This window comes from Lampetra fluviatilis, chromosome 1 (genome assembly GCF_964198595.1).
Source record: "Lampetra fluviatilis chromosome 1, kcLamFluv1.1, whole genome shotgun sequence".
In the NCBI taxonomy this organism is placed as follows: domain Eukaryota; kingdom Metazoa; phylum Chordata; class Hyperoartia; order Petromyzontiformes; family Petromyzontidae; genus Lampetra; species Lampetra fluviatilis.
In genome coordinates this window covers 29,673,187-29,689,326 of record NC_136275.1, presented here as the reverse complement: position 1 = coordinate 29,689,326, position 16,140 = coordinate 29,673,187, and the positions used below count along the sequence as shown (strand labels likewise).

At 47.0% G+C, this 16,140-nt stretch overlaps 1 protein-coding gene across 1 annotated transcript in view; it reads right to left on the bottom strand.

Annotated features, from left to right (window-relative positions):
* Positions 1–16,140, bottom strand: part of VWA3A (von Willebrand factor A domain containing 3A) — a 167,385-nt gene that overhangs the window by 78,935 nt on the left and 72,310 nt on the right. The window contains 5 exon segments of the mRNA XM_078860424.1: positions 285–414; positions 2,162–2,236; positions 10,115–10,234; positions 14,536–14,630; positions 15,905–15,985. Coding sequence (XP_078716550.1) covers positions 285–414; positions 2,162–2,236; positions 10,115–10,234; positions 14,536–14,630; positions 15,905–15,985 — 501 coding nt within the window.

Genomic DNA, 16,140 nt, shown 5'->3' with positions numbered 1-16,140 from the left:
GCAGTATATTCATTGTTTAAGTTGTATGTATGTAGTGTATAATGTACTGGAAAAATATTTGACACTGAAATCAAGCAAAGCTCCTTATTTTTGTCATGCACGTGGTGCCAATCCGCCGGACTTGGTACAACCTTTGGAGCAGTTTTGCCGGTTTCGCCGGATCTCCCCAGGACCGCCGGATAATTTTGGAAGCAGCCGGATAATCACGTGCTGAATAAATCGATAATCAACTGTAATAATAATAGCAACACGAATAACAAAATAAAATACGGTTACCGCCATACCAGATCCTGGTCGGGCACGCCGCTGGTGAAGACGTAGATGCCCTCAGGAGGCCCCTCAGGGTCCTCCAGTACCAGGCGCAGTGCACCCAGTAAGTCCCGGCCACCCCCGCACCGCCACTCCAGCACCCAGCTGCCGTGAGATCCACAACCACGGCTGATGCTGACGCGCACTTCACACGTCGGTGATCGCTCGCGGCCGGTCTCACGATTGGACGACCGATTATGTTGATAATAAAGTTAACACGTAGTCGTAGTAGTAGGCTTTCTCGACCAACGTTATCCATAATAAGAAGTTTTTTTCGTGCATTAGATCACGTAAATATAAATGTGTCGTTAAACCTGCCACCACCTGACACAGCCCATTTAGTAAGGTTTGTGACGTAAATAAAACATGGCAATTTGTTACTAGTTCAGCACACTGGTGTGTTGGATAGTAAATTCTAGCTATAGCCTGATGAGGCTGGTTGTTGTTATAATCACTGGCGAAACGTTGTACTCGAATTATAAATGTTGTGGATTTACACTTCAACACAGAACTGGTGTGCTGTACTAGTAACTAATTGGCACATTTTGTTCACGTGACAAACCTTGGTAATTGGCTGTGTTGGGTGGTGGCGGGTTAAACAACACATTTATATTCACACGATCTAACCCAAAAAAAATCTCTATTGTGGATATGTTTCAAATAATTCTGTACTCGCGCCATTCTCATAGTGCAAGGCCATCACGAAGGTGCAGTGTTTCACAGACACAATGTGCATTAGTCTGCCAGTAGAAGACGATGATGAAGATGATGATGACGATGATAATGCTATGTAATCCCAATTCAGTAATGTGCGGGCAATTTTTTTTATATTGGGAAAAATTTGGATCGTGATAGCGGCACAAAAATGGTCTATTCATTTCCAATGATGTCATGGGTTCTTTAACGTCCACTGTGAAGCGGACGGGGAGTAGTATTTTATGGTTTGTACGCTACTGCAGTATTAACCACAGCAAATTCATGCGCTATACTATATATTTTTTTGTATATATATAAAACTAAACTATATACTAAACTATACTAAAATAAACGATATTTAGATTTTTACCAGGTAAGGCCCACTGAGCTATGTAGCTCTTTTTCAGAAGCGACCTGGCCACAAATGACAGCTCTTATCACATGGAAATTGTATAGCCGCCAAAATACTCTTAACACATTTTGATTCTAAATGTGGAGGGAAAAACCGGAGAACCCGGAGAAAAATCCATGCGACCACGGGGAGAGTAAGATACAAACTCGAAATATACAGCAGGCGTCAGGGTCGGGAACGAACCCATGACCTCTTGCATACCAGACGAGGTAGTTAACATCTCCTAGCCACCGTGATGATGATGAGAGACATGCAAACTCCAAATATACAGCAGGCGTCAAGGTCGGAATCGAACCCACGGCCTCTTGTATACCAGGCGAGGTAGTCCACCGTGGCGGCATGCTACCGCTGGGCCCCCGCGTTACCGCCCCCAACGCTTCCTCCCCACAGGAAGGGCGTTCACAGCGCCCACACTGACGGTGTAAGTGGGGGCTCCCTATGGCGAGGGACACGGTTAAGCGACAATTTCTTTATATATAAATGACAGACACCATTTGGTTGCGTAGAAGTAAAATAGCAAAATCAACATCATCTAACAAGGGAATCAGTCAGGGTGACTAGAATCAGCGAACCTTCACCTCAAAGGCAAAGCGCTCGCATTAGAAAGCCGCAAATCAAGCGCATTGTGACGTCTGCCTCAGCTGTGTTTGAGGAGGCGCGTGTGTGCGTTTGACAGCTCTCATTCTCCACCGCTTCTTCAAGGTAGCTGTCACTGATTTCAAGGCGCGTGCGCTGTGGACCCACCTCCAGGCCGCCTGCAGGTTCTCGGGGCTCGGGGGAACCGGCGAAGGACGAAAGGCTTGAATTTCCATCCCGAAGCTATTGTGGGTAGCGCACACGCACACACGGGCACGTCCACAATGTAGCTATCATCAATGCAATCAGACTTGAAACTCACGGCGTTAAGGCTGAATAATTAAATGTTTTCTTTTATAACCGTGCAACACAGTAGCAGGAACTTTAATATTTAAATAGTTAAAACGAATGAGAAGTGTCCATAACAGGGTTTTTTTGTGGGTTAGATCGTGTGAATATAAATGTATCATTAAACCCGCCACTACTCGACAAAGCGAATGAGTAAGGTTTCTCAAGTAAACAAAACGTGCCAATTAGTTACTCGTTCAGCACACCGGTTTTGTCTTGGAGAATAAATTCACTACAATATTTACAATTCGAGTACCGTGACATGTCGCCAGTAATTACAACAACCAGCATCATCAGGCGACAGCCAGAGCTGTGGAGAAATTCTCCTCCTGTTTCGGTCTTAAACAGAGGGATAAATGTCATGTCATCACTTGTGAGCCAACCATGTGTGAAGGCCAGAAGGGGGGTTAATGTAGTCATATAAATTAAAATGGATATCTATTATTCGTTCGGTTATTCACAGTAAAAATGTATAACATACATAGGGGCCGTCCATAAATGACGTCACGCACCTGGGGGGGGGGGGGGGTCAGACATTTGTGACAATGTGTGACGAGGGGGGGGGGGTTTGAGCAATGTGACGTCACATCAAAATGCGCAACTTTGAATAAATATAGACAACACGTTCTACTTAATTAAATTGATTTTTTAACAAATGTTTTCTCCTACAACATCAGAGTGCATCGCCACATTAAATACGCACTACAATGACAATAGTTTAAAGCGATTTGAAAATATGGTTTTGGGGGGGGGGGCAGAGCTTTGTAACATCATATTTGAGGGGGGGGTCTGACTTTTTGTGACGCCGTGTGACGAAGGGGGGGGGGGTTAAAAATCGTCCAAAATCGCGTGACGTCATTTATGGACGTCCCCATACATAATTATGTAATTAGCACACTATTTTGAATGTTTGGCTTTAAACTCTCACTTCCAGATTGGATTGCAACGTGAACTTTAGGCTCAATAAATCCACGTTTTTAAAGCCGTCAGGAGCCAATGTGTCTCTATTGGCGTTTTTTTTGTCCACAATTGTAACATTTCAATTATATATGCAACGCCGCAGTAGGAGTCTGTCTCTTTCCCTCCACGAGTGTTTGATTCTACGGCAGTCAACCAGAGGCATCCCGCGCGGATGTCACGACGTGCGTTTGGATTTACACGAGCACACACAGACGCTGCAGTGCGAAGCTATCAGAATCAGAATATTTATTGATGCTGCAGGATGAATTCGATGAGCTATAAAGCTCTTTTTCACAAATGTCCAGGAGATGTCCAGGAGGGGCATGGGGAAAGAATGTTACAACAACAAACAATACAAAAACAGTAGTGCAAAGTACAATAAAGGTAAACAAATTACCCAAACACACACAAAAAAACTATACCATCCCCATCCTACCACGCAAACCACACTGAGGTATTAACTTATTTTTCAGAAGCGACCTGGCCACAAATGATAGCTCAACAAAGTGTAATATAATTTGGAGATTTATAGCAGCAAAATTATCTAAATAATTATCTCAATACATGATTCTAAACGTGGAGAAATCAGGGTCGAGATCGAAGCCCCGACCTCCTGCATACCAGGTGAGCAAGATAACATCACAACCAACGTGGCGCCCCTGGAATAAATAAAACACATTCACATTCAATACTCTTTGGTTCTTTCGGTAAAGTCACGTAGGTATAAAATAAATTAAATCACGACGTTTCGGGCGCAACACAAGCACACAAGCATCCGTCATCAGGTGGGACAACTACAGCTAGAAACAATTGCTGAAGTGGGCAAAAGGGCTGCTGTAACAAGAGGCTATATAAGTTAGAGAGAGGGACGGAGCCACTTCTCCCCCCCCCCCCGCATTTTGTCGTGCTCGTGCCTTGCTCGCCCTGTAATCCCTCTAGCTTGCAGCACTCCACTCCCCCTACCCCACACCCCCCTCTCTATCTCTCCTCCCTGGCTCCTCGTGACTTTACCGAAAGAACCAAAGAGTATGGATCCCTGCAGTCACGAAAACTTCAAATCTAGACATACGTTCAAATTGCATCATCTTATCTCGCTGACGTGGCTAAGAAGGTGCTGATATATTTGCAGCATGTTCAGAATGTGGCTGCTAGGGTGTTAACCAGAACACCTTCTTCACATCGTATTACACCCGCTGTGGCCTCCTGCACTGGCTTCCAGTTTCGCATAGAATACAGCTTACAATCCTATTGTTAACTTACAAAACCATCTTGCCCCAGCTTACATCATTGACATGCTGCACCCCCATGTGTCCCCTCAAGGTCCCTAAGATCTGGGGGATGATGCAGATCTTCTCTCCATTCTCAGGTTGAAGCTTCTTCGGTCTATGGGTTACCGAGATTTTTCCCCGTGTAGCCCCCAGGCGATGGAATGCTCTTCCACGATCTTTGAGTCTTTGAACATTTTTAAAACGCGTCTTAGAACCTATTTATATGCTTCCCCTTATTTGACTTTTAGTTAATTTAGTAAATGGATTCTTAAAATATGTTTAAAATAGAATTCGTTTTATGCTGAGTTTCTGCTGCTGCTGCTGCTGTGTCCTGTACAGCGCTTTGAGATCCTTGATGAAAAGCGCTATATACATGGAACTAGCGGGAAGTACCTGCCGTTGCCCGGGGGAAAAATATATTTAAAAACTTCTCAAAACTTAAAAACATAACATATACATACACAAATACGAAGCTATTGTAAAAACCCGGCGTGCGGACTCTATAGTCGTATCTACCAACTCTGCAGCAGTATATATTGACTATAGTAGTAACTGCACACATTGGGGTGGGAGGGGGAGAAGAGGACATCACACTTTGAAGAATTACCTCAGCGTTGTGTCTTTTTTTTTGGCATCAAAGCGAATGAGAATTTTTCCCCGTCCCCCACCGATCGCGCGTGTGCGTTGCTATGAGAACCACGACGTTTCGTGCATGCGAAGATGCGTGCTTTGGCGCGCGCTCAGCATAGTAATATAATAATTAATAGTACTAAATTGTCAATTTAACTACTTTAAAGTTACAAATGTAAACCCCAGTTAAGACGGAAAAACGTTTAACGAACTACATGTAAAGTTTGCACACAATAACCCTATTCTTTATAATTCATATTATTATATATTTTTTAAGCAATTTAATGATACATTTAAATAAAACTTTGATCATTATCCGGTTAATTAAAATTAAACCCAACGCGCAGTGGGAAAAAACACAAAGGAATCAAATTTTTTGGCTGCTGCAGCTCCTTACTATTAAAATTTCCCTCCCTTTATTACTGCGAATCCTACTTCCTCCCTTTATTACTGCTAATCCTACATAATACACGAGCATAATATGACTTTGAGACCCCCCCCCACCACCTACACATTCCACAAGTAGTGACGAATACCATATCTGCATTTGCCATAAATATGCTAAATTCCTCTGTTGATATGTAAATTCCTTTGTCAAGGCGCTCTCCTCCTCTAACCCCTGCTTAAATATATGCTGCCAAGCTTGGTGGTGTTCATTCGGACGCTGTCTTTCCGACAGCCCTGTTCTTCACCTGAGGACGGCTGCTTGCGTTGTGGCCGAAACGTCGTGAGAATTGTATTGTATTATTTTATTATTTCCCTTCTATGTGACTTTACCGAAAGAACCAAGAAGAAGAAGAAAAAAAGGAATCGAAGGTTGTAGATTTCTTTAGAATCGGCATATTCCCGTTTAATCGATACCACAAACGCTCACCATATATCGATTCTCGCCAGTCCTGTATGCGGGTTGATGCCACACACTTCATGGTCATTCCCTACCCCCCCCCCCCCCCCCAAAATACAAAAGCCTATTTTCATACGTTTGTATTCAGTATGGGAGCTACACATGTGTCAAATTTAAAGTTTGTAGCATGTTGGGAAGTATGCTAAACATTTAGAACAGACACACATATTCACAAATTTCCCTTTTAAAAATAAGATAATTATTTAGATTTAAAGCTTTCGTGACTGCAGGGATTCATATTCTTGGTTCTTTCAGTAAAGTCAAATAGAAGGGAAATAATAAAATAATATTAATATATAACTCTCATTGTTTTAGATTTATATTATTTTATTATTTCCCTTCTACGTGACTTTACGGAAAGAACCAAGAATAAGATCATTATTATCATCATCAATTCCAAAGCTTCAGAAAGGGCAGTAAAGCAACAGCAAAAACAGTCCCAGACCACACCAAATTGTACACAAACTCGGAAGCATTTGCCCTCGTCGAGTGCAAAGGCAGAGATAACGTTTGTACAACAACAACAAATGTCAAATCACGATTTATTATCAAATTATACTCAAATCTTTTGTTACCATGCCGAAAGTGCAATACAACTCGGACAGGAAGTCAGCTGCACTTCTTACACAGAGTGAAGACGTTCACTGGGAGTGAGGTGTTCACTGGGAGTGAGGGTGTTCACTGGAAGTGAGGTGTTCACTGGGAGTGAGGTGTTCACTGGGAGTGAGGGTGTTCACTGGGAGTGGGGGTGTTCACTGGGAGTGGGGGTGTTCACTGGGAGTGAGGGTGTTCACTGGGAGTGAGGTGTTCACTGGGAGTGAGGGTGTTCACTGGGAGTGGGGGTGTTCACTGGGAGTGGGGGTGTTCACTGGGAGTGGGGGTGTTCACTGGGAGTGAGGGTGTTCACTGGGAGTGAGGTGTTCACTGGGAGTGAGGGTGTTCACTGGGAGTGGGGGTGTTCACTGGGAGTGGGGGTGTTCACTGGGAGTGGGGGTGTTCACTGGGAGTGGGGGTGTTCACTGGGAGTGAGGTGTTCACTGGGAGTGAGGTGTTCACTGGGAGTGGGGGTGTTCACTGGGAGTGAGGTGTTCACTGGGAGTGAGGGTGTTCACTGGGAGTGAGGTGTTCACTGGGAGTAAGGGTGTTCACTGGGAGTGGGGGTGTTCACTGGGAGTGAGGTGTTCACTGGGAGTGAGGTGTTCACTGGGAGTGGGGGTGTTCACTGGGAGTGGGGGTGTTCACTGGGAGTGAGGGTGTTCACTGGGAGTGAGGCGTTCACTGGGAGTGAGGTGTTCACTGGGAGTGGGGGTGTTCACTGGGAGTGAGGTGTTCACTGGGAGTGAGGGTGTTCACTGGGAGTGGGGGTGTTCACTGGGAGTGGGGGTGTTCACTGGGAGTGGGGGTGTTCACTGGGAGTGGGGGTGTTCACTGGGAGTGAGGTATTCACTGGGAGTGGGGGTGTTCACTGGGAGTGAGGGTGTTCACTGGGAGTGAGGGTGTTCACTGGGAGTGGGGGTGTTCACTGGGAGTGAGGTATTCACTGGGAGTGAGGGTGTTCACTGGGAGTGAGGTGTTCACTGGGAGTGAGGGTGTTCACTGGGAGTGGGGGTGTTCACTGGGAGTGAGGGTGTTCACTGGGAGTGGGGGTGTTCACTGGGAGTGAGGTGTTCACTGGGAGTGAGGGTGTTCACTGGGAGTGAGGTGTTCACTGGGAGTGGGGGTGTTCACTGGGAGTGAGGTGTTCACTGGGAGTGAGGTGTTCACTGGGAGTGAGGGTGTTCACTGGGAGTGGGGGTGTTCACTGGGAGTGAGGTGTTCACTGGGAGTGAGGTGTTCACTGGGAGTGAGGTGTTCACTGGGAGTGAGGGCGTTCACTGGGAGTGAGGGCGTTCACTGGGAGTGGGGGTGTTCACTGGGAGTGAGGGTGTTCACTGGGAGTGAGGGTGTTCACTGGGAGTGAGGTGTTCACTGGGAGTGAGGTGTTCACTGGGAGTGGGGGTGTTCACTGGGAGTGAGGGTGTTCACTGGGAGTGAGGTGTTCACTGGGAGTGAGGTGTTCACTGGGAGTGAGGGTGTTCACTGGGAGTGAGGGTGTTCACTGGGAGTGAGGTGTTCACTGGGAGTGGGGGTGTTCACTGGGAGTGAGGGTGTTCACTGGGAGTGAGGTGTTCACTGGGAGTGAGGGTGTTCACTGGGAGTGAGGTGTTCACTGGGAGTGGGGGTGTTCACTGGGAGTGAGGGTGTTCACTGGGAGTGGGGGTGTTCACTGGGAGTGAGGGTGTTCACTGGGAGTGAGGTGTTCACTGGGAGTGGGGGGCGTTCACTGGGAGTGAGGTGTTCACTGGGAGTGAGGTGTTCACTGGGAGTGAGGTGTTCACTGGGAGTGGGGGTGTTCACTGGGAGTGAGGGTGTTCACTGGGAGTGAGGTGTTCACTGGGAGTGAGGGAGTTCACTGGGAGTGGGGGTGTTCACTGGGAGTGAGGTGTTCACTGGGAGTGGGGGGCGTTCACTGGAAGTGAGGTGTTCACTGGGAGTGGGGGTGTTCACTGGGAGTGAGGGTGTTCACTGGGAGTGAGGGTGTTCACTGGGAGTGGGGGTGTTCACTGGGAGTGAGGTGTTCACTGGGAGTGAGGGTGTTCACTGGGAGTGGGGGTGTTCACTGGGAGTGAGGTGTTCACTGGGAGTGGGGGTGTTCACTGGGAGTGAGGGTGTTTACTGGGAGTGGGGGTGTTCACTGTGAGTGAGGGTGTTCACTGGGAGTGGGGGTGTTCACTGGGAGTGGGGGTGTTCACTGGGAGTGAGGGTGTTCACTGGGAGTGAGGGTGTTCACTGGGAGTGGGGGTGTTCACTGGGAGTGAGGGTGTTCACTGGGAGTGAGGTGTTCACTGGGAGTGAGGCATTCACTGGGAGTGAGGTGTTCACTGGGAGTGAGGCGTTCACTGGGAGTGAGGGTGTTCACTGGGAGTGAGGGTGTTCACTGGGAGTGAGGGTGTTCACTGGGAGTGAGGGTGTTCACTGGGAGTGAGGGCGTTCACTGGGAGTGAGGGTGTTCACTGGGAGTGAGGTGTTCACTGGGAGTGAGGGTGTTCACTGGGAGTGAGGTGTTCACTGGGAGTGGGGGTGTTCACTGGGAGTGAGGTGTTCAGTGGGAGTGAGGTGTTCACTGGGAGTGAGGGTGTTCACTGGGAGTGAGGGTGTTCACTGGGAGTGAGGTGTTCACTGGGAGTGGGGTGTTCACTGGGAGTGAGGGCGTTCACTGGGAGTGAGGGCGTTCACTGGGAGTGAGGTGTTCACTGGGAGTGGGGTGTTCACTGGGAGTGGGGTGTTCACTGGGAGTGAGGGTGTTCACTGGGAGTGGGGTGTTCACTGGGAGTGGGGTGTTCACTGGGAGTGAGGGCGTTCACTGGGAGTGAGGGTGTTCACTGGGAGTGGGGGTGTTCACTGGGAGTGAGGTGGTCACTGGGAGTGAGGGTGTTCACCTGGAGTGAGGTGTTCACTGGGAGTGGGGGTGTTCACTGGGAGTGAGGGTGTTCACTGGGAGTGGGGGGCGTTCACTGGGATTGGGGGCGTTCATTCACTCTGCGTGAGGAAACGATGCTGCCGTGCCCCGCAGCTGCCAAACGCAACACTAAAACAGCGGCGTGCACGGCACTTCACAGACATAACAAACTGTGTCAGAATCAGACATAGGCATGCACAAGCCGTGTACAATTTGTCCCAAAAAAAAAGATCAATCCCGACCCCAACGCCTGCATGTATTTCTACCCGTGGTCGCGTGATTTTTCTCTGGGTTCACCGGTGTTTCCCTCCAAATGTATAATCAACGTGCGTTCAGAGTATTTGGCTGCTGTAAATTTCCACGCGATGAGCCACTTCATTGAAGCTATCGTTTGTGGCCAGGTCGCTCATGAAATAGAGCTGTATAGCTTAGTGGGGCCTTACCTGGTAAAATATATAGTTTTTACAGTTTTAGTTTATATGCGTATCTGTGCGTGCGAGTGTGCGACCCACGTGATGATGTTGAACGACTCTTTGCCAGTGAGCTGCGTCTGCAGTAGCAGACGCATCGAGTGCTGGACATGCACCAGGTAATCGGCATTCATCTCGGATAGGTCCACCAGCACTGCCAGCCTGTGCACACACACATATCACACCCTGTCAATTTCCTGGGTACGTCTGAGAATATCAGATTCGCAGTGACTCTTCCAAAGCTGCACTTTAACAACCGTTTGATTAAAAGACAGAGGTATCCATAATATAAGTTTTTCTTGGATTAGATTGCCTAAATATAAATGTGTCTAGATTCAAAGCTTTCGTGACTGCATGCATTACTCTTTGGTTCTTTCGGTAAAGTCACGTAGAAATAAATTAAATTATATAATAATAGAATACGACGTTTCGATTGCAACACAAGCAATCGTCATCAGGTACGAATGAATGAGAAAACAAACCGAGTAAACTTAGAAATATAATGCAATACAACACAGAGAGTCGGCTAACATAACAGTCAACACCCTACCTGGTTGATTACGTTCTTCCAAAGATTGCTAAATTTGAGAGAGAGACAAAACACAGACACGGAGACATAGACAGACACACAAGCAGAAAGAGATAACACAGAGACCCACAGAGAGAGACACACACATAGGCACACAGAGAAACAACGCCTCTGTGTCGAGGCCTTAAATAGAGAGGGGGGGTGGGGCAGAGAGGGGGGGGGGGTAGTTAAGCACACTGGTGTTCTGAACTAGTAACTAACGGGTAACTAATGGCACGTTTGTTTACGTGACAAACCTAACTAATCGGCTGTGTCGGGTGGTGGCGGGTTTAACGACGAATTTATATTTACGCGATCTAACCCCAAAAAACCTCTTATGAATTATATTGGTCGCAAAAAGCCTACTGCTACAACGTGTTAATCAGAGAGAGATTTGTTTGCTGAGTGTACCTCAGAGGTGCATACAATTAAGCATGCTGTAATTAAGGGCAACTGGGAGACAGTCTAGAATTTGACATGCTTTGAAGCTTACTCTTCAATTGTGTCTAATACGTTTTAAGGGGAAGTTTGCTTCATGATGGACAACTGACATCAAAGCCTGACCCTGTGGGTGGGATGGCTTTGTGTGACGACAGCTCTCGTGTACAAACAATAGTGTTATGCTACACGTGTCAACAGCATACAAAGCTCTAACATTCACCACTTCTAAATACGCAGGGTGGCCCAAAAAGTCAGGACATGTAGGGTTATTTCAGTTATCTTAACACTGGCATTTAAAACATTGTAATTATTTATTCTTTAAGTTAATATTTTACTTGGTGTAGACCAATCAGTTTCAAGGACAATGCATTTATTATCAGAGTATGTTTTTGTTTGCATTCTGACCATAAGTATTGTGGTTAATGCAGACATGATTCCTCGTAAAAAGGTTTCAGTTTTGTTGCCAGCAAAAAGGGGAAAAACCTATTTTTAAAATTTTACCTGTTATCATTATATATATTTTTCGGAAAGGTCACCTCAAATAAAGCGCTAAATTAATTGAGACAAGCATAATTGATGAATGTTCAAAGGTTACACACCTGTAATCTTAAAATTAATTTCACAAGATAATTCATGCAGGAATTAATGTTTATTAAATTAAACAGTCAAATGTAATTTGTTAAAATAAATATAATAACCCGATGTGTGCTGACTTTGAGCCACCCTGTGGGCAAAGACAAAGATCTCCCATATAGCCGTTAATAGCCTGTTGGGGAAAGTGCTGTGAGCGAGCACCTATGAAGGTCGGCATGGCACACGGGGAGGCGGGTAGCCAGCACCACGCCCGGCCGCCTTTGTCTCCCAAGTGGCAATGTTTACACACCGAAATAGGTACTAATTTTAGGCTGAGGCGACCTACGGGAAGCCCATGACCGGTTCAGATAATCGTCACTGGTGTCGACCGTGAGCAGGAATCGAACTTGGGTCGGTGGATGTATGTATGTTGAACTTCTTTCGCACCGTACGTAGCCAACTGTGCTGACCGCTTTGCTACGCTCGAGATATCTGAATATATATGTAGTGAGTCCAACTGAGTCACATACATTATTCTTCAGAGGCAACACATTTATTGCAACACGTAAATACAAAGGGGTAACTGCCCCTTTACCAGATACAGCCTGGGGTGGTGACCACCCAGCTAACTACACTATACGTAGGAGTTACAGCGACGAAGAGTCGGACCCTCACGTGCTGATGCCTCGTAGGACGTACAGTGAGGGAAAAAAAGTATTTGATCCCCTGCTGATTTTGTACGTTTGCCCACTGACAAAGAAATGATCAGCCTATAATTTTAATGGTAGGTTTATTTGAACAGTGAGAGACAGAATAATAACAAAAAAAATCCAGAAAAACGCATGTTAAAAATTTTATAAATTTATTTGCATTTTAATGAGGGAAATAAGTATTTGACCCCCTCTTAATCAGAAAGATGTCTGGCTCCCAGGTGTCTTTTATACAGGTAACGAGCTGAGATTAGGAGCACACTCTTAAAGGTAGTGCTCCTAATCTCAGCTTGTTACCTGTATAAAAGACACCTGTTCACAGAAGCAATCAATCAGATTCCAAACTCTCCACCATGGCCAAGACCAAAGAGCTCTCCAAGGATGTTAGGGACAAGATTGTAGACCTACACAAGGCTGGAATGGGCTACAAGACCATCGCCAAGCAGTTTGGTGAGAAGGTGACAACAGTTGGGGCGATTATTCGCAAATGGAAGAAACACAAATGAACTGTCAATCTCCCTCGGCCTGGGGCTCCATGCAAGATCTCACCTAGTGGAGTTGCAATGATCATGAGAACGGTGAGGAATCAGCCCAGAACTACACGGGAGGATCTTGTCAATGATCTCAAGGCAGCTGGGACCATAGTCATCAAGAAAACAGTTAGTAACACAGTACGCTGTGAAGGACTGAAATCCTACAGTGCCCGCAAGGTCCCCCTGCTCAAGAAAGCACATATACATGCCCGTCTGAAGTTTGCCAATGAACATCTGAATGATTCAGAGGACAACTGGGTGAAAGTGTTGTGGTCAGATGAGACCAAGATGGAGCTCTTTGGCATAAACTCAACTCGCCGTGTTTGGAGGAGGAGGAATGCTGCCTATGACCCCAAGAACACCATCCCCACCGTCAAACATGGAGGTGGAAACATTATGCTTTGGGGGTGTTTTTCTGCTAAGGGGACAGGACAACTTCACCGCATCAAAGGGACGATGGACGGGGCCATGTACCGTCAAATCTTGGGTGAGAACCTCCTTCCCTCAGCCAGGGCATTGAAAATGGGTCATGGATGGGTATTCCAGCATGACAATGACCCAAAACACACGGCCAAGGCAACAAAGGAGTGGCTCAAGAAGAAGCACATTAAGGTCCTGGAGTGGCCTAGCCAGTCTCCAGACCTTAATCCCATAGAAAATCTGTGGAGGGAGCTGAAGGTTCGAGTTGCCAAATGTCAGCCTCGAAACCTTAATGACTTGGAGAAGATCTGCAAAGAGGAGTGGGACAAAATCCCTCCTGAGATGTGTGCAAACCTGGTGGCCAACTACAAGAAACGTCTGACCTCTGTGATTGCCAACAAGGGTTTTGCCACCAAGTACTAAGTCATGTTTTGCAGAGGGGTCAAATACTTATTTTCCTCATTAAAATGCAAAGCAATTTATAACATTTTTGACATGCGTTTTTCTGGATTTTGTTGTTGTTATTCTGTCTCTCACTGTTCAAATAAACCTACCATTAAAATTATAGACTGATCATTTCTTCGTCAGTGGGCAAACGTACAAAATCAGCAGGGGATCAAATACTTTTTTCCCTCACTGTATAGCTTCCAGCTTGCAGAACGAAGTGACCCTGGTACCTCTCAGGGACCCACTTTATATCCTCCCGGGTCGGGGCCGGCTCCGCCCTCGGCCCCGCCCTACTTCTCGAGCGTTCTAGCTCACTCTCCATCAACCTCGAGAGCTCTCCCTGGACACATGATCACCCCCTAGCCCTCCCACCTTGGGCCTTCTCTGTGCATACTCCGGATCACGTGTCTATGGGGTCAACCGAAGTGCCATGGCCCGGGGCAACTCTGTCCCTGGGCTGACACTCTCCCGCTCCCCCTTGTAGGAGCCCGCACTACACGCCATGCGTGGTGCCCGCGCTATCCCAGCGCTCACCAAGCCCCGCTAGGGCTGGTACTACACCCATCTACGGGGTGTAGGCGATGACGGTGCATCGCACGCTGTGCTGTGCGAGAGCCGGTCTCACACAGCAACCCACACAGTGACGTAGGAACATCGCACGCCACGGCCCTCCCGGGCCCGCACCATGTCACTACATCTACACACGCAATAGACGGAAGGAGACTTTGTAATAACTTTTTGAGAAGAAGCGTTCACCGCGGCCGTGCGCACCTCATCTCACACACTGTGCCCCAGATGCGACGACTCCCGGACGACAGCCAGCTGACGCGTTGCTCGTAGGTCCTCACGGCCTGGCCCAGCCGCTTCTGTGATGAGAGAGAGAGAGAGGCGTGTGCACACAAGAGCATTTGTGGCCCATAGCGGGCCAGGGCTCCCATCAGTCCAAATACGTCTCCCATCAGTCTCCGTGTTACAAAACTCTGGTGGGGTTTTACGCGCGCACGCGTGTGTGTGTGTATGTGTGGCAAGCGACTAAATTGTCTGCTCACGATTGACTTCGGTGTTTGGGGTAATGGGTAAGGGGGCGATGGGTCATCAGTTACTTTAGGGCTGCCGAGATGTGTGAGTTCTGCTTTACCGGGCCGAGGCTGCACCTGTGTGAATTGTATTATGCAGATCATCGATTATCTGAGGAGGGGGAGGGGGGGTGCTGGATTTTCAAAAACGCCAGATAATCACTCATCATTATTTAAAATAACTTATTTTTGCACATTCTTGGATGACATGTTTTTAGGTGTTGTTGTATGTTTTTTGTGTTTTAAATTAGTTTACTACGTGAAATTCACATTAACTAGATAATGAACCAGATCATTAACTAGATAATGAACTAGATCATTAACTAGATAGTGAACTAGAGCATTAACTAGATAATGAACTAGATCATTAACTCGATAATGAACTAGATCATTAACTCGATAATGAACTAGATCATTAACTAGATCGTGAACTAGATCAGGGGTCGGTAACCTACGCCTCGGGAGCCGCATGCGGCTCTTTGGCTGCCCCCTTGCGGGCAGCCATATATATTTTAAAAAATCTTAAACACAATTGTACGTAAAGATAACTGATTAAATATGGCAGGGAATGGGGTCACAGTGGAATGTCTTGGTCACGACAAAATGTGCAACAGCCAAACTGTGTCGTTCAAGAATAACTAAGGGAGGACAAGAACTAAATAGACAACAGTTTATTCCATCACCTATTTTGTTTTTTTAAGTCAGAATGTGTGTTGTCATCTGCTGTATACCTGCTGTGTCTGATGTGTACAAGTAGCTCTGCGTGGTGTGATGCGTGGTGTGCTGCGTGGTGTGATACAGCTCTCATAACTTTTGGTCAAAGACAAAAACAAAAAAATGGCTCTGGAAGTTTGCCGACCCCTGAACTCAGATCAACAACTGCAGCAACTTGGAAAAAAAGGCGAAGACCGCGGCCAGAAGAACGAGACGAAGTACGTCGTACGGGTTGCGCGCACAAGTGAAGAGGTCAACAGGGTGCGAGAGATTGTCAACGGATTCCAAAGGTTCCATGGTATCGGTGAACTGCAAGGCGGCGTGTAGAAATCAGCCGTTATTTGTCGTACTTGGTAGTTGTGGAGCATCGGGAGATCCACGTGCATGTTTTTCACCGTTCCGTTGTGCCATTCGAACTGCGTCATTGCTTTCTGAAATGCACAAACGCGTTCCAGTGAACACGCACACACACACACCACCGTGCGCACGCTGTCACGCAAAGGGGGCATTCCTGCCATCCTCCCATCACAACAAGTCACGGAGAAACGAGCCATCGCCAAAACGAGGACACGGACGCCCTGCTTGG